The sequence below is a fragment of the Myxocyprinus asiaticus genome, chromosome 33 (assembly GCF_019703515.2).
Source record: "Myxocyprinus asiaticus isolate MX2 ecotype Aquarium Trade chromosome 33, UBuf_Myxa_2, whole genome shotgun sequence".
Taxonomy (NCBI): Eukaryota; Metazoa; Chordata; class Actinopteri; order Cypriniformes; family Catostomidae; genus Myxocyprinus; species Myxocyprinus asiaticus.
This window is the reverse complement of record NC_059376.1, coordinates 18478960-18498450: the sequence shown is the minus strand read 5'-3', so window position 1 is coordinate 18498450 and position 19491 is coordinate 18478960. Positions and strand designations below refer to the sequence as shown.

Sequence of the window (19491 nt, the reverse complement as noted above, 5' to 3'; positions counted from 1 at the left end):
CTCTGGTCTGTATCTATCTCCCCTTCTGTGGACTCGGCCATCTCTCCCCCGACTCTCACTGTGAACATAGAAACCGTAATTAGTCACAGTTTATCTCAGTTGGATGTCCTTACCGCTTTCTCTCTCCCCAGACAGGTGCTCGATCACGTCCTCACCTCCACAAAGATCTAAAACTATTTAGTATGAAAAATACACAAAAATAGAAGAAATCAGGAAAGGGGCAAATACTTTTTCACAGCATTGTGTGTATATATATATATATATATATATATATATATATATATATATATATATATATATGATTTACATATAAGTATAATGCATAAAGGGTTAAAAAAGAAAATACACCACTGTATTGAATATATGAAGCAATAAATGCTATATTGTACTTCAATTTTTGTCATTTTTGTTTTGAATTATTATTGTGGAATTTGGAGAACTGAGTGGCCATTGGGATTGTGGCATGAAAACATTCTATAGACTTTATGCATCTGTTTTTGAATATATATTTGCCCCAAAGTGCAGGGAACTGTTCTACAATTCATTATAATGTAGATATTATTGTTAGAACTATGATATATTTGCAGCTTTGTCAACCTCAAATTTTATTATCCAAACCAATTATGTTTTTTATATGTTGCTGTAGCCATGACCTCTAAATTTTGCTCTTAAATGTTCTGCACTTTGCTTTTAAAGTTTCTGTTACGTATAGCAGTATGCAGAAATTTCAAGCCACTAATCAAAACCTCTAATGCATCATTTGAAATTGTCAGAAAAGATTTGTGTTCTTTAACAGTATTTTTTAACATTTTTTTTCCAGGTTACTGGCCCACTTTTGAACACTATTTTTTTGAATTTGCTTGGCAGAAAAATCCATATTGTTTTTGTTGTTTTATTTTTCACATCCAAATAATTAGTAGATTCTTGTAGAGTCTTGTTCCTTTTATTGTCTGTTATTAATTTATTATCGTCTTGTGTTTGATGGATTCACATCTTTAGATTTTCTGTTGGATTGTGCTATGCATAATTTGTCCTGCATATGTGATACTTTCCAGTTCCCATTTTCTGTATGCTTTGCATCTACTAACATTTTCCTTCTACAGATTCCCTTTCGTTGCATGTCATGTCCGTCTCGGAATGAGACTGCATGCCCTACATTCGGCCATGACCTCCGATAACTAATTCTGTCTTTATTTTGTCTTTCTTTTCCCATTTTGTTCTCTATTTGCACACTGTTTTATCTTCTCTGCCTGTTCTAACACCATCAAACAAAACTCGCCAAAAACAATCTCTATTTCACTAATTGAAAAACGTCCTAAACTAAATGAAACTTTGGCTCCTCCTTCGTCCATCACCCTCTCCGGCCTCTAAAAAGGCGTATTACAGGCGTCAGGACCTAGCGGTGGAACGGGACAGTTGGGACCTGCAACGAGAGGTTGTTCGACAGCGCTCTTTGCGCTCGCACAAGCGCCTCCACAGCATCCCGGAGGTGGCAGAGGAGGATCCAGATGCCGGGGTGGAGGTCATGGGCCAACGGCTGCGCTTCGAGGAGAATTGTCCAGGATCTCCGTGCAGGAGCCCGCGAGTCTACCACCAGGACTCGCGGCAGCCGAACCACCTCTCCCCCAGCAAGTGCGTCCGTAGGTTGCAGAGGCAGCGCTCCTCTCCGCGTTACACCTCCATCGAGGATAGGGCTCCTGGAGGTCCATGTTGGAGCAGCTGCAGTAGCAGACAAACCACCAAGAGCCCAGATAGTGGACTGGACTGTGGAAGCGAGGAAGAGGGCTCGCTCGGCTACCGGGGAGGGTACCATTCGTACACAGGCGGCAGTCCGCTGCGGGTCGGGTCTGGCCCCAACATGCGGGTAATTCACTGCGAGGGGCCGGTGGAGCATCGCGCTCTGGCTGCCGGCAGGAAAAGGACACTGACTCGACAGTGCAGCATGGAAGAGGACTTCCTGGACACTCTCCCGGAGACACGGAGCATGCGGGAATCCTACCATCATTACCATTATCATCCACACCTACATCATCCTCAACGCAGGTTCCGGAGCGAGGGCAGGCTGAGTGAGGTTGGCAGGACCTGTCACAGGGACATTAGGGCCTACTCTGTGGCCAGACTCAACAGGGCAATGGATGAACCCCTGGTGTGTGTCTTCTATCCCTCCTCTCATCATTCCACCCTCTCCTCATCCAGCAACTGCTTTATGTTCCCATCGACAAGCAATAAAACCATTCTTATTTTCATGGTGTCCCACCCAGTTCCACTCTCATTTGGTCCTCATTTGGTTTTGTTCTTTTTGGTTTTGTCTTTTCTGCTAGATGTTGCTTATATTTATTATGTTATTGTTTTATTTAGAATTTTGATATTACTATTGTTTTGGGTGGGGATTTTTCTATACAATCTTTCTTGACTTTGATTTGTTTTAGATATCATGTGACTTTGTTTGATTCATAGAATGTCGAGTGAAACTTTTTCAATGTGTAAATTTGTTTTGATTACCTAAAGGCCATTTCTGAGTGTTTCTTGTTTCTGTCGTAAGATGTGTCTCAAATCTAAAAATACAGTTGCCCATTCCACACTTCTTGCAGAATAGTTGTTCTCCACTAATACCTGTTTATACATTCAAATGTTTTTGCACTATTCAAGATTGGGAGGGACCAAATAAAACATTTAAGAATCAATCTTTAAAAAAAACATATAGTAATCTTTCACTATTTTTTCATATTGGGTGCGGTGGGGGGGGGGGGGTTATAGTGGTTTATGACCTTAACTGATGTGATTGACAGATTTTCATACATATTTAAGTGTGTAGGCAGACCACAGTTTAGTACACAACATTATTTTCCCAGAAAGCTGTCTTAAGCTCTTTGTCAAACACTACATTCAAAACTTTCCCAGACTCCCATGAACTTGAAGAGGAGCAGAACAAAAACCAAAATGGTCTTTAGCTAAGCATCTGGTTTCTGCCAAAACCCTGCTCATGTTGTTGTCAGAGTTTGTTTTGATTGTTTATGTTAAATGTTTTGGCGGGTTCATCCTCCTTGTTTTTTGTTTCACTTGGGACTAGAATCTTATTCTCTGAAGAAATTACCAATTTGTTCAATTTCGGGGTTGTTGGGGATCTTTTTTATTAGGATATCTATTCTTTAAGGAACCACAGGCTTTGATTAACGTTCTAATGTTTGCTTTTGAAGATTTTAGGGAGCTCTCCCTCAACGGGACGCTCGGATCGACTGGGCCATTCTGGCCGTAGGATGAATCATGGCTGTCGACCCCCTCAGAGAAGGCCCATGAACGTTCCTTCCATTGGTTAGTGTGGTCACATGATGTTTGATGAGACTCAAACTGTTGTGTCCATTTGATCTTCCTGTTTTTATGTCATGGTGACAGTTGTGGTGTCCATAGGCCCTGAAGTCCCTCGGTGAGCCTGGCTAATTTTTGTTGAGATGTTATTTGAATGATTGAATAGGGTAAACAGTACAATCCCAAAGACAAGCCACACTAGAAAATCATCCTCATGTTTAACATTGCTGTTTTACACTGGAGCAACTCCACCATTAGCAACCATGGACATGTCAGCTGGCTTTGAATACTGTTCTAAGATCAGTATGCCATTTTAGCTTGTAATGGTTTAGAATGGCGGTCCTGATCCTAAAACACATCTAGAGAGACTTTGCAGACTTCATAATCCAGATCTCACAGACTGAGTAGAGGGGGTGTGGCTATAATGCTCTGATTGGTGTTTCCGTAGAGATCACCGTGGAGAATAACAGTGAGGGGAGTGAGGGGAACCTCTCACCTGTCAAGGACGATGTTTACTATACCAATGTAGCCCACTGCAGGAAATGGCCCCCACAGCGAACCGAGCACCGATATGGTATGTGACGTGGCTCCTCCATGAAAAATAATTAAATATCAGTGACAACAAAAGTACCAGAACAATTAGATCTGACATATTCTGTATCAGATTATTGTAGGAGTTACATGTTTAAAGGAATGTGGTAAGTTCAATATAAATTAAGCTCTGTTGACATTAAAAACATACATAATGGAAGCCTATGGGGCAAAGCATTGTGTCGGAATAAACATTAAATGTTAAAAGCACATTCCCAAAGTATAGCCACAAGACTTGAACATCATACATGCTTATTAACATGAGACTATTATGATAGAATCACTTACCAACCTTGTCTGAATAAAGTTATATCCAACCTTTCAACTCATGTCATGACTATGTTAAGACAGGTAACTTTTGCATGATTCGACAAGGGTGCCAGAAAGGGACTTGACGCAAAGTTTACGTGGAGCAAACACAACATAAAGAGAAATTCATCTTCCAAGAACATTAATTTAATGCTAAAAAACATGTAAGACAACTTTACAGCTCAAATAGCACATTTTTGTACAGAAGAATTAATACAAATTCAATACAAGGAATATGAGCTTTACTTTTCTGCTGCTACACACTTCAGAATGCCTTGTCTCATGGACATCCACTGTATGTGCATTTCTATAAACACGTAATAATTTACACATTATTTTCTGTGGTATTTGACAGTATGTCATAGAATATCAGAAGAAGCTTTACTTGTATTGAACCCAGGACATTCCTTAAAAAGAACAGAAGCTGCATTTATCTAAAGAGAATAGACATGCTGGAGCCTATCAATAACACTTGAAGGGCAGTATGTATGCAGCATATTTATTAGTTATATAACTTGAAATCTATGTTTATTTAGGATACAATATGTTTATACATTTTATAGTGAGGTCATAGTTAGGCCACTGCTGCTTTACAAATACTTTTTTTTTTCATTTATTTGTACACCTTTATTTTTTCACATTTTATATTTTATTTTAGTTGTAAATTTGGAGGATTAGGTGATGTCAGTGTAGGTGTAAGGGTTTCAGTCTGTGTAAGAGTGATTGTTCCTTCCCCCGTGTTAATTGTGTGGCCTAAAAACATCAGAAAGTGTCTGTGAACCTCCTCTCCTCTTTTTGCTCCCGTTGTTGTCTTGTGCCCATTATCTCTCCTTTAGTGAGCATTGTTTCTTTTGCATGACTGTCTATCTACTGTTGGTTGTTGTCAGTTAATCACTGTAAGAACAAACATGTCTGCACTTCTCTGCCAGCTTTTATGGGGAACTATGATAACTGCACCAGCAATGACAATGCTTGTTGATGTTTTGCATATTGCTATTGGTTACATGATGCATGGTTGACTTCTAAAAGATCCATATTCACTGGGATTTACTGGGATGGTCAACTCTCACGGACTGATATTAGTTAAAGGTGAAGTGTGTCATTTCTGCGGCACTAGTGTCACCAAACTGCAAAATCGCAAAAATGTTTATTGTTCTCAGATAGCTTTCCCAAACACTAATCCTGCTCTAAACTCAGGCCATTGGCTGAGTCAGTGTTGCTGTGTTGGTGTAGTTGAGGTGCTCTAACAAACACCAGTATTTTGAGAGCACCACAAAACCACAGTGTTAACACTTTTCAGGAAAATCAACCAACAAATGGCTTTCTTACTACAATTTTTGCATATTTATCTGGGGTTGTATTACATTAAAATGTTAAATATAATGAGTATTTTAAGTGTATATTAAATTGTTTGTATGATCTTAAAATAGTAAAGTATTTTAACTTAGATAAAAAGTACACACTTCAGCTTTAAACTTACCTGCTTTTGATCAAGCTCACAGAGATATACTGTTGGTTGGAAGTTTTAAATGGATTTGAGTGGTCAGTTGATTTGTAGTGGATCATTCCAGTAAAGTATTACTTTTGAGTGATTACTTTTGATGTCTTTCCAAGAAAGCTTTGTATGTTTTAATGGTAAAACAGCAATGTTTCTACCCATTCAATTTTCTTTCAACATGCATGGCGATTCCAAACATGTTCTTACTGCATTCTTCTGTTTTAAATATGCTTGTGTACTTCAGTGGTTTACTACGTGGCAGGTATTTGTACTGTATAGGGAAAATGTATGTATTTCAAAAATGTGATTCAGGTATAATTAGCATTTTTATCAGTTTATGTTATGTTAATATCTGGTTTGCTTTTTGTTTTAGAAGAAGAAATTGGTAGCAGCAAATATAATGCTACCATCAAATTTTGTGCGGACCAAATGTGGACCAGTGCCTCTGAGGGCAAGCTACTCATTTGCATTTGAAACAGACTTTCGTCTTGCAGGCAAACAGAAAAGTGTTGCAGCCTTTTTAGGGCTTCAGCTGTCATTTGGGTTCTGTGTGTAGCAGAATCTTGCCCTCTTCTCTTTTTCAGATGGTTATGGAGGACAACAACGGCGGTCTCCAGAATACTATGAATCAGAGCCAGACGACTTGTCTCGAATCTTTGTGGCAATGTTTGACTACGACCCACTGTCAATGTCTCCCAACCCTGATGCTGCTGTAGAAGAGCTTCCCTTCAAGGAGGGCCAGATCATAAAGGTTTGAACTGATGCCATGCATGTTATCTTTGTTTCGTTTTGTTTCATTTTGTTTCGTTTTGTTTCGTTTTGTTTCGTTTTGTTTCGATGGGCAAAATTATAAATCCAATCTGTTTCCTAGAAATCTCGACTTTTACATGATTCAGGTGAAGTCAAGCATCAAAACAATATTGTGTGCATTACTAAAGAAAACTGTTTAGTACTTTTGAAAATAAGCTTGGGATGAGATTTGCTTCCAGTGTTAACCTAATCAGACTGATGCTGGAAATTAAAAAAATACACTAATAGTGGCTTATTTCAATATGCTCATCAATATACAGTATATAGAGCATTACATGCTGTATTTTATTATTTAATTTTATTCTTGTATAGTCTAGTATAATACTTCAAAATCTTGCCATTTCACCCTACTATATATTTGTTTATTACATTCTAATTGTATTGGTCCTGCTGTGTTGTACAGGTGTTTGGAGAGAAGGACACAGATGGATTCTACAGGGCAGAGATCTGTGGCCGCAGGGGGCTCATCCCCTGTAACATGGTCTCAGAAATCCAGACTGATGATGATGAAATGATGGACCAGCTGCTCAAACAGGGTTTCCTTCCTCTCAACACCCCCATTGAGAAAATAGGTATGTAAGTCGTGTTGGCTCCATCTGACCCCTCTCTACTTAATTTTCTCTCTTTCTTCCTTCCTTTTCTTTCTTGTGTTCTAATTTGTTTTAAATGGACCTGGTGCTAGTTTCCTATTTCATAGGGTTAGGGTTTTTTCTTACTTTTTAAATAGAAGAAAGTTATAAGGGTCTCCTTAAATCCTTTGCATTCCTTGCCTTCATCATTTCCTTTCTCTCTTCCATTTTTTCTTTCTTTCTTCTTTTCTTTTCAAGTGAACTGTAATAGGTTCAAAGATGGCCGTTCAATTAACCGCAGGTCCCGGAAATCCAAGAGAGGTTTGTGCCCCCTTCAGAGTTTTCTCTGCATTTCTTCATTCTCATTCAAACCTCTTTTTCTTTTTTCAGTGCCTTTTCACAGCTCACCTCCAAGTTTTCCTTCAACGCTTGAATGATACTTCAATTGCGAGCATGACTTATTCTTTGTACAGCACCCCCAAAACCTCTTTCAAAGGAATAGTGCAGCCTTTTATTAGTAATTTAGTTTAGCACAGTGGAAAATGGGATTGGATATTGATAACTTTCTACATAATGTCTCCTTTTATCTCAAATCATGACTTGTGTCTTGACTGTATGAGTCATTCAAGTAAAATTGTTGCATGTGTCAGAAGGGAATGCACCATACCATAACCTGCAGTTTAAAGGTGAAGTGTGTAACTTCTGAGCCTTTAAGTGTCACCAGATGGAATTGCAAAAATAATCAAACAGGTTTCCCAAAAACTCCCTCAAATTACTATTAGTCCTGCCTCAAAATCACAAATTAACCTACAAATGGTTTACTTGCATATAGTTGTCTCTGCATTTTAAGCAGAAAAAGGAGAAAGTATTTTAGAATCGAAATTATACACATCACCTAGAAAATATTTGTTGTTTGTTTGTAGAGTTTGTACAATCATTTTATTGTCCTAAAAATTAGGTTCTACATCAAAATAAATAGGAAAGAGTGTTCTGTTTTCTCCTCTCCAAAATTTTTTTTTTTTTACATCTGTACCGTTTTCTCAGAGAGGAACAAAAGGAGTGGAAGGCAGCACCAAGTGTCCACACGGAGGATGGTGGCCCTGTATGACTATGACCCCAGAGAGAGCTCACCTAATGTGGATGTGGAGGTACTGATGAAGCCCTTCTTGGATGGGTTTCCTTGCACATATGGCCTCATTTCATAAGCTTTTTATTTACGCTAGCTTGCCTGGATGCAATAGCCCACCATTTTAATTACTAGCCTGTTTTTGTGGCTTCCATGTGAATAGGACCATTTACCTTAATGGTCATTAAATTGGGAAATGGCAGTTCCAAAAATGATAAAATGCTCTTCTGCCAAATTGATGAATTACAATATGAAGTAAGCAATGTGAGACTGCCTTTATGACAACCAGGCCAGCTGTCATTCATAAACCATGCATTGCTTCTTTTACATATTCTGTTTAATGAAAAAAATAAAACTCATTTTATAGAAGATTCTAATCTAAAGTCAAATTGGACTTAAACAACTTTGAAATATTAAACTATGCACAACTAATTGTTCTTATTGGGTGAAATACTTCCTCAGCACTGAGTAAAATCAATCATGTTCAATTTAATTGATTTGTATAGCACTTTCATATTACATATCATACCAAAACAACTTACAAAGAATCGTCCCAACAAAGAGAATTTGTCATCCAGCTCTACTGATGTTGATCCCCCTGAACCAATATGGTTAGGTTAGATGATAATGTCACAATGTTAACAGATAGCATTTTAAGTCTTTTCCACTCCATTGTCCCTTATTGTCACCTTTGCATTGCCGCTGGCATACAGGCCCGCTATGGGGGCAACTTGCAGAGTGAGGAGGTGAGTGTGGATGGAGTGAGTCTACGCTCACTGGGCCTGTGCCAAATGACACTCTATTTTCCTGTTGATGGAGCTCACTGACTGCACTGCATCAACACCTGTACTGTCTGTGGATATCTCACTTAACAGACCCAAACATCTTAATGCATGCACAGTACATTTGCATTGCATACTAAATGTGTTTTGAACTTTGAAAGCCTTCATAATTTGCTAGATGATGATATAATGATTATCTTAGGAATAAATGTAACAAGACACATCATATTCTGTTATATTGCTATTAGTGTCATGCTAAAGGGAACAAAATGTGCATATAAATGGGTTAGAATGTATTTGCATGCTTATACCAAATAGTATAAATCATTATAATGCATTTATGAAGGCTTTGCGACAGGCTGTAAAGTGAGTGAGTTCCTGTGAAAGGAACTGGGAATGGTTATTTGCGACACTGAGACCTTTGTGTGTGTGGTTTTTGTTGTTGTCGGACTGGAGGTAAAGGGTTACACAATCACTGCTGTTTGTGAACACAGCTCCCAGTCTGATTCAGAGGACCTGCCTTGCCCAGTGTTTGTTGATCTGTGTTTGTATTTCACAAGTTTGGTGGATGTTGTTTTGGACCCGAACTAAAGAATGAAGCTATAAAATATACGTTTTAAGTATCATTCTAAAAGGAAAAGTACAGTCTTCCATTTATATCTCATCTGATAAAATTACTGTTGCTGTTTTGGAATATAGTTAAGTTTGATGTGTAGGTTGAATGTTTACTTAATTAGGTTTTAATTTTGTCAAAGTATATGCATCATGTTGTCATCAATAGCTAACAGCTAAGTGTCCTACTAAACAAAAGATGTTTATAGTTTTTCCTGACATTAAAGACATTTACAGTTTTTCCATGAAAACATACAGTATGTGCATAATGATATTAAATTTCAATTTCTATATGGTGTTATATGCATTTATAATGTGAATACCTAAGACACCTTCTGAAGAGATGAATGGATGGATGGATGAATGAATGGATGGATCCTTTAGAGTAATTAACAAATTGTGGTTGTAAAGGTGGTTGCATACAGTATATGTTGTTGACGTAGCCCTGTGACATTAATCCATGCTGAATAAAATCTAACAAAAGTTTTACCCTTTTTGTCCTTCAGGCTGAGCTGACGTTCTGTGCGGGCGATGTGATCACAGTGTTTGGAGAGATTGATGAGGATGGCTTTTATTATGTGAGAACACCCTTTTGTGTTTTAGGATGCTATACTCTTTTGTAGAGTTGGGTATCGATACAGATTTCTATATTTGATTCGATTTTGATTCACAAGCTTTCGATTTGATTCCAATAGGATTTGATATTAGATTCTGGTTCATTTGGGTATGTTTCAGATATAATGTCCATTTTGCTTATATATCAAATAAATTCTGTCCCAGCTAACGCTGCGTACAGGCAGCTGTCTAACTTGGTACATTACAAAAATATTAAAGGAATAGTTCACCCAGAAATGCTAATTCCTCATCATTTATTCACCCTTACTTGTGACCTTTATTCTTCTGCGGAACACAAACGAAGATATTTAAATAGATATATGATGTGAATATATCCATACAATGCATGTCAATGAGGTCCAACACTTCCAAGCTCCAAAAAGGACATAAAGGAAGCTGTAACAGGTAAAGGACGGGCAAGGAGAAGGCGGGAACCAGCTGAACATTAAACATAACATTTAATGATAAAACACAACACAAAACATATATGAACAGACACACATGCAGTGTGGCCATGTGCGTCTCTCTCTCTCTCGAACTGGCGTCTCCGGCTGCCCTTTATCTCGCTCTCTCGCTGATCAGCTGATTCAGCGCCGGCCATGCTCCATCACGGCCCAGCCATGCCCTCCTCCTCATCACACTGCTCCCCAGCTCGATTCAGGCCGGGGCGCCACCGGTCTGACTAACCCTCCCGGACTCGCTGTCGCCCGGTCCTCAACCACTCCTCCGCCCTCTGGTGGACACCAGCTCACTCCTCTCCCGGCGGATGACAGCGAGTCCTCCTCCCTCCCGGGTTTCGGCACCACTGTAACAGGTAAAGGACGGGCAAGGAGGAGGCGGGAACCGGCTGAACAGTAAACATAAAGTTTAACGATAAAACACTATATAAAACATAAACGAACAGACACACATGCAGTGCGGCCACATGTGTCTCTCTCTCTCCAGCTGCCCTTTATCTTGCTCTCCTGCTGATCAGCTGATTCAGCGCCAGCCGTGCTCCATCACGGCCCGGCTACACCCTCCTCCTTGTCACAGCAGCATAGAGGTAATCTATATGACTCATGTGGTTTAATCTATATCTTCTGAAGTAATATGATCAGTTTGGGGTGAGAAAGTTACCACAATGTAACTCCTTTTTCACTATAAATCTTGAGAACTGCAGTCTCCTAGGTGCGAATATATTCTTGCAGATGTCAAGATTTATATTGGAAAAGGTTACATTTACATTTTACAAAGTTATAATTTGGTCCGTTTTTCACCCAAAACCAGTAATAACGCTTCAGAAGACATGGATTAAACCACTGGATTCGTAAGGATTTATGCTGCCTTTATGTCCTTTTTGGAGCTTGGAGGTGTTAGACCCCATTGACTTGCATTGTATGGATACATTCACATCATATCTTCATCAAAGTATCTTTGTTTGTGTTCTGCAGAAGAAAGAAAGTCACACGAATTTGAGCGGGCAAATCGGTGTGTAAATGATGGGAGAATTATCATTTTTAGGTGAACTATTTCTTTCATTAAAAAAACAAAAACAATTAACAACAGGGATTAAACTATGCTATTAAATTGCTATTTAGGGATGTCCCAATACCGATACTGGTATCATGTACTGGTACTCGTATTCATAAAAATTAATTCATTCATAAAATGCTATGCATAATGCTATGCATCCAGCTGACGTACGAATGTCATTATGTAAACATTCAGCCCACAAATTAAAATCACGTTATGTGCTATTGAGATTAATAACCTCAAAAGCTGCGATTTAAAGAGATAAATATATAGTTTGCATGTAATTCAAATGTGAGCACTTGTGAATGTGTGGAGACAGTGTTGTGCTGCTCGTACCTTTTAAGACTCCTCCAAGGCTCATACAGGGAAAACACCATCATGAGCATCACACGCTCTGTTTGTAGCAGATGACAGTAAACAGAGTGCAAATTCACATTGTAGCATGAGGCATAGAGTACATAATTAAATACAGACTTTTGCGGTTTAATAATCACTTTGAGTCACGTAGCGACCCGCTTTTCCAGAGTGGGAATCTGCCGTCATAACGTCAGAGCCCCTTTGTGAAAACAGAGAAACACTTCAAAATAAAAGCTCAGTCAAAATTAAAGGTAAATTTATCGGAAAAAAGTATGACAGAAATATATCACTACTGTAAATTTATGTAATATTCACTGTAATACTACTACTACTACTACTACTACTACTACTAATAATAATAATAATAATAATAATAAATCAGTAGTAATTGTATTTTACTTAAGCAGTATCTTACATCTGTGATGCTCTGTTATGCAGCACTTTATTTGACAAAATATAACTCCAATATTGTATTTCATTTGATATATATATATATATATATATATATATATATATATATATATATATATATATAAAACAATATTATGTTGAAAATTAATGGATATATTTTCATTTGATTAAAGTTTTAATTCATTCATTTATTTAAACACCATTTTGATGATAAAATTGAAATAAACTGCTGATATTGAGTTCTGAAAAGAAAGAAGAAAAAAAAAACAAAACAGGTATCGGAGTACCAAAAATGAAGTATTGGTACACGTACTCATTCTCAAGAAATTTTTATTTACATATATGATTACATTGTTGATGTTGATTAAATAATAATTAACACATCCAAAACTGAAGTAAACTTTGAAGTAAAAGTAAGAGGTTGATATCAGGATCGTTCAAATGAAGTTTGTGATAAATTGGAAAATCTGTATTTTTACCCAGCTCTACTGTTTTGCAAATGTTTTCCCTCTATTTCAGTGTTCATCATTTACAAACAGCCTATCAAATCTTTCAAAAGGTCTATCTGATCTTTCATTTTTGAGGCTATTCCTAATTGCAGCCCACAGCACTGCTATAAAACTGGGATTTAACTAGGTCCATAGGTGCGTGATACCCTGTGTTTTCCATTCAGGGAGAACTTAATGGACACAAGGGTCTGGTTCCCTCCAACTTTCTTGAAGAAGTGCCTGATGATGTGGAGGTTTACCTTACCAACACCCCGAGTCGTCACCCCCAGTTCCACCCCTCCCGGACAAAGAGCAAAAGGGTACATCCTGTTTCACACTAGCCCTCTGTCATCCATCCGCTCTTTTTTTAATCTCCTTTCTGCGCCGCTGTTTTTTTCCTCTTCTCCGTCTATGTTTGTGTTGTGTGACAGCCGGTTGCTTTTTGATGGATCATTGAAGAAATACAGAAAACAAAAGACAAACGGAGACAGCTTACTAAACGCAGAGCTGGCCATAGAGACATACCCTAAAACAAGACTTCCTGATCTGCGGAAGCATTCGAGGGAAAATGAACTGTTAATGAAAATGCATATTCATAAAGCATTGTTTGAAAGAAGAATACACGCAAAGAGACGTGCCAGATTATTAGTTGTTTATTGTTATTATTTATGAAAAAAGAAGCACTAAACTTTATTATTTTTTACCCAATTCACAAGTGAAGCATTGTAATAGATGCTTTATGAATGTAACTGTGTTTAAACGTGAAATCCATTTTTAATAGAGGAGATAGTTTTGATGTACAGAGAAATGAAACCATGTAGAACTGTATAACTGCATGCTTTTTCTTTCAGATTGCTTTAAAGCCACCGTGAAACCTTTTTTAGATCCTTTAAAGGATTGAGACCAGTTAAAAAGCAAACAAAACTTAAAACCCTTTTTGTATGTTTCCAAAAGAATTGTTTTTGTATACTGCTCATATATAAGACTGTCAAGCTAACAGACAGACACAAATCCAATGTTGCAAGTAGAGAGAGAGATATAAAGAATGATTTTATCTGTAGATGTAGATATTGTACAATGGTCTGTAAAAAGAAAAAGAAAATACTATTGCTGATGGATGTTCTGCTCAATCATCAGGACCCATCAGGATTTTTTTGTACTGAAAGTTTTGTGATTTTCTCATAGTCATTGTGCAGACAAATGAAATGCATTACATCATGGCATTGTTTTTTTTGTTTTGTTTTTTTTTCTCACCCGCTTGGCAAAACAGAAGAAGAGTGTTCATTTCACTCCGTAACGGCTCAGTATCTGTCACGTAAGTGAGCAACTGAGGATACCACAAACATCGCTGTCCTCGTCTAATGCAGACGACAAGGGTACTTATCTCTGTTGCTCCTGGTATGCACAAAACACACACACACATAGCACTTTCACACTAAAGATATCTAAAATGGAGAACACATACTCTATTGACACTCTGATGGCTTTATATAGGTCTTTCAGTGAGTTGATGAAAACATAAACTATGCTCAAAAATGTGCATTCATACAGGATCATAGGCAGACTCAGGCACATGAACGCTTATTGGCACGCCCCTAATCTTTCTTATGACCAGTATATTACCATTTCACATTTTTGAAAAACATCCACCCACTAAACCGTCAGCATGTGAATGTCACGAAACCTGTCAAGAACATGCCTGAGTCATATTTCTCCCCAAAATCAGATCAAGTATATTTTGCTTAAAGAAAATGACATTGTAACATTATTTCATGACACATTACTTCTAGTCTCACTAGTCTCATTGCAGCATGCAAAAAAATAAAAAAATAAATATTAAAGGAATAGTTCACACAAAAATTCTCTCATTATTTACTTGCCATGATGCCATCCCAGATGTGTATCTTTCTTCATCAGAGCACAATTGAAGATTTTTAGAAGATAGAGCTCTGTCAGGTCCTTATAATGCAAGTAAACGGGTTCCAGCACTTTGACAGCCCAAAAGTCTAATTTAGGCAGCATAAAAGTAATCCACATGACTCCAGTCGATCAATTAATGTCTTCTGAAACTAATCGATAGGTTTATGTAAGATACAAGTAGATAATTAAAAGTTTTTAACTTTAAATCTGCGCTTCCGTCCAGGGCTGTAATGCTATTTGAAATGGTCGAACTCCCGTGTGACGTACGTTCTTCTGTTGTAAATAAGCGCTGCTTCTGAATTCTCACGTGAACTCGCTGCCGCGCTTACGTCACACGACAGCTAAGTGATGCGCCAACTGCTGGCAGGAAGCGCTTTTTAAAAGTTAATAACGTTTTAATTATCGAGTTATTTTTTACACTAACATATAGATTTACTTTAGAAGACATTAATTGATCGACTGGAGTCGTGTGGATTACTTTTATGCTGCCTAAATGTGACTTTTGGACCGTCAAAGTGCTGGAACCCGTTTACATGCATTATAAGGACCTGACAGAGCTCTATCTTCTTCTAAAAATCTGCTGAAGAAAGACAGTCATACACATCTGGGATGGCATCAGGGTAAGTGAATAATGAGAGAATTTTCATGTTTGGGTGAACTATTCCTTTAATAATTCTCTCATTCTCAGCATATTATTCTCATAACTGTATTGCCAAAAAAAAAAAAAAAAAGAAGATAATTTAAGGTGATTTAAACTGAAATTTTTAAAAATCATTGTATTACATTATCTAATGAGAATTACCATTGAGAATAATAGGAATTAAAAAGTAAAACGTCCGGATGCATTACAATAATGAGATATGGGGGCGAAATGTGCTTAATTGTCATGATTATAATTTTACTCAATGGTCCTTCATTGTCTTTATGCAAAATGTACTTTCTTGTTTAGTTTCTTTTGATTTTCAGGTGCAATGTGACCTGGACATGTTTTCGTGAGATTGTATCAATAACATTGTTTAGAGTACTGTGATTGGTCAATGCATTAGACAGGCACAGCTGGTATCTTCAGTTGTTTCTCTGGGTGTTGTCCATTATAATGTTCGTCTTTCATTGACTCCTACTATAAATCATAAGAAGCTACAAGGCCAATGTTGCACGGGCAGAATTCGGACCCCTGATCCTGTACTCCCCCCCCCCCCCCCCCACCCCTTCTCTTCTCTATTGTGTGCAGTTTAGTAGATTCCTAGTGTAACCCCTGGGACAAACCCTCTCCTCTCCTTCTGAAACTGTGCACCCTTACATACTGCACTTTTTGAGAGCAAATTCACACTAAAATTTCACGATCAGCCAGGTCATACATGTGTGTGTGCATTTCCCCCTCAAAGATTTAGATTTCAGTTTATTTATATTGTTTACTAAGCTTGATTTAATTATTTTTATTCAATTGAAGATATCTTGCAGCCACTTTGTAAATTAAGCTTTTTTAAAGCAGGTTTGATTTGGCTCCAACACCCTTGGTGAAGTTACCATGCTGAAAGGTGATAGATTACTTCAAAAGACTGGTAAATTAAATACTTATCTTCTCTCTTCATCACCATTATCATACTAGATTATATACATCTCTGTTAGATGCTAAAGATTAAATCTAATTTTGTCTGGGCATGCCAGCATTGTTTTATGCAAATATACAACTAATATTGCTAAGAGTACAGAATGGAATATAAAAGACATGTTCCTAGAAATTAGTTGTTTGCTGTCACAAAATTGTATATGCCTCCAACTAAAAATCAGGAAAATGAGAAAAAATCTGAAAAATAATATTTTTTTAATGTTACGGTGTAAAAAAGTCCATGTTTGATAAATGTTTATGATTTGTTATTGCACAAACAGTCTTATGAATAGTGAGAACAGTCTATAAAGTGTAAACTAACTTTTCCTTGTAAAGAAAAAGTTGTGCATGAGATTTTTGAAGTTTCAATATTCATACTGGTTTCCACAAAAAAAAAAGACTCTCTACACAGATTCCCACATATCATTTATAAATGACTGTTTAGAGAGCCGCCCCCTATTCTGTCTGGGTGTGTCCACAATCTAATATATATTGTTAATTCCAAATTGACTGTATGGTGACCCTGCTGGGACTGAAAGGACTATGAGAGGAGATGGGGTGTCTAATGTACAGTAATGACTTTGAGATGCTTTAAAAGGCAAAGAAACACTTTCTTTTCTTTTTAAACATCCAGCCTTGAACTGTCCCTTGCGGGTCTTCCATTAGGTACCCGTGGAAAAAGCGGGCCCTCCCAGAAGAAGTGCCACCCCCACAGTGCGCCCACACATCCCGGGGTCCAGCCCCGCAGCACAGGGGCCTGGCAGTCCTGTCCGGCGCCCCCGAGCTGACACCAAGAAAACAGGACTGCTCTCCAAAGGAAAGAATCTGTTGAAAAAGCTGGGTGCTGTCAAATAGTTTCAAATAACCCTCCTCTCAGCTGAGTTAAGGATGTTTCAATTGCGCAAAGAAAAAATCTGAGAAGCGAAAAATCGAAAAGAACATTTCTCCCATCCCTTTTTTTCTGTGAACACGTGGAATGGGCATGGAAAAGAGAAAGGGAAGAGGTGGAAACTAGGACTTTCATGACGATTTGTGTTGAAACTGTAACCATAAACACTGCAAGTCCTGTTTGCCCACATTTGTTTATTGAAAGCACAGAAACATGAGTTACTAAGGGATTTTCTTGGACAATGTCATATTATAGGAAACAAAAGACGGATTTATGAATTTCTGAATAGTTTTATGAATAAAGGGACATTCGGTTCTTTAATTAACAATTATTGTTACTTTTTAACAAACTACTGTATGAATGTTTGGCACATTTTAGATGATACAGAGCTCATGTTCTAAGAGCAAGTTTACTTAGCACAAATTTTAGCACAAGAATAAGGTGACTGGTCAAATATTATGAGGGAAACTGACATGCTCTGCCACTTTTGACTGGATACTTAGCACTGAAAGGTCATGAAACTCCTAGTTGAAGTAAGCCTCCTTATATTTGCCTTATACAATGCACAATGGTTAGTGTTGTGTCCAGTCAGTTGGGTGAGATTTGTCTGTGTTGTGTGCAGTCATGTCAAAGCTTTCCTTCTCGTAAAAAACAACAACAGTGTATTTCAAAGTTGTGTGACCAAGTGTTGTGTTGTTTATTGCAAATCTCATGAGTGAGATGCTGTGTCAAAAGTAGGATATGTGGGACTCACGCCTCATTATAAACACATACAGTATATATTTTGCACAACCTTGTCCCTCAGCTTGGTCATTCAAACCAAATAACATATTTCTGAGAGTACATGATGGCGCACTCTGTATTAAGGGTGAAGGAAATGAGAAATTGTGAATGTATGGCTAAGGTAAACCTTCCCAGGATCATTTCAAACAGTTCTGCAGGCTCCCCAATATGTTCAGTCTGTACTGTATTTTTTCTCCACGCATTGGTCATATTTTCTTTTCTCTGTCCATTTTATTTGTTTGTCATCTCACCCTTTCACTATGCCCTAAAGTAGATCTGCAAGTTTGGACCGAGACTGCCAAAAACAGGAATGTATGAGAAACATTCTGTATATCTTGTACAATTTACAGCCAAATGACAGGCATTTTAATTCATCCGAATAACTGTATTTTATTTATTTATTTATTTATTGCAGAGTCATTTAATCATAACATACATTACAGAGCATCGCTTCTACATGTTTGAGTGACTTGCTGCTGTTTTGTACTTTTTGTCCATTTGTACATTCTTTTTAAATGTTTATACTTGCTTTTCAGACAGCCTTTTTTGTACATTAAACTTTATAATCTGACAGTGCAAGCTTTCCTCATGGTGTCTTCAAACCATAATGTTTTCAAGTCTGCAATTGTGTGCTAGCTTTATGAAAATAATTATAAGCCTATATTGATGGTTATCAAATATTGTGTGAGTGTGCATGTGCAGTTTTATATCAAAATAAATTTGATATTTTATACACACTGTTGTATGTGTTCATTTTATAAACTCAAGTTTCTACAGTTTTAGGATGAGTGTGTGTGATTTAGTGCAGTTCAATATATTAGAGCCTATTTAGTACTGCCACAAGGTGGCACCCTAAGTCCAGAACTGCATGCAGGTGTAACGATTTCCATTCCTATCTACATTGCAAACACTTTCAAAGGCTCCACTTCTCATTCTCACACACACGCACACGCTCACACACACAGAAATGATACAACAATGTATCCGTTTATGCACAAACTTTTAAATTTGATGCAGAATAATTTTAACTAACCATATTTTGAAGCATTAGCATTTAGCTCTGCAGCTCTAGCTCCACCTCACAATGTTTTTTTTTAATTAAAAAATGACAACATTGTGTTACCTAATTCACAAATCAGAGGCTCAACGATGGTGAGGTGGGCGGACCAATTAGTTGTCTCTAATTAGTCAGGATCAATGGATCTAAAAAATAAATTAATAACAATTCTCCCATTTTAACGCATCACTACGTATATTCAATTCAGTGGCTATTAAAGTTTCTTATTGTCATTAATCAGGTA

General features: G+C 37.6%; 1 protein-coding gene across 1 annotated transcript in view; it reads left to right on the top strand.

Moving 5' to 3' along the window:
- LOC127424128 (RIMS-binding protein 2-like) overlaps positions 1–17326 on the top strand; it is a 163399-nt gene extending 146073 nt beyond the window's left edge. The window contains exons 19-30 of the mRNA XM_051669049.1: positions 1376–2146; positions 3198–3312; positions 3755–3880; positions 6289–6455; positions 6918–7086; positions 7342–7404; positions 8128–8231; positions 8923–8955; positions 10110–10181; positions 13175–13309; positions 14260–14387; positions 16399–17326. Of these exons, the coding sequence (XP_051525009.1) occupies positions 1376–2146; positions 3198–3312; positions 3755–3880; positions 6289–6455; positions 6918–7086; positions 7342–7404; positions 8128–8231; positions 8923–8955; positions 10110–10181; positions 13175–13309; positions 14260–14286 (1782 nt within the window). The 3' untranslated portion in view covers positions 14287–14387; positions 16399–17326. The remainder of the gene's footprint in view (positions 1–1375; positions 2147–3197; positions 3313–3754; positions 3881–6288; positions 6456–6917; positions 7087–7341; positions 7405–8127; positions 8232–8922; positions 8956–10109; positions 10182–13174; positions 13310–14259; positions 14388–16398) is intronic.
- The last annotated feature ends 2165 nt before the right edge of the window (positions 17327–19491 follow it).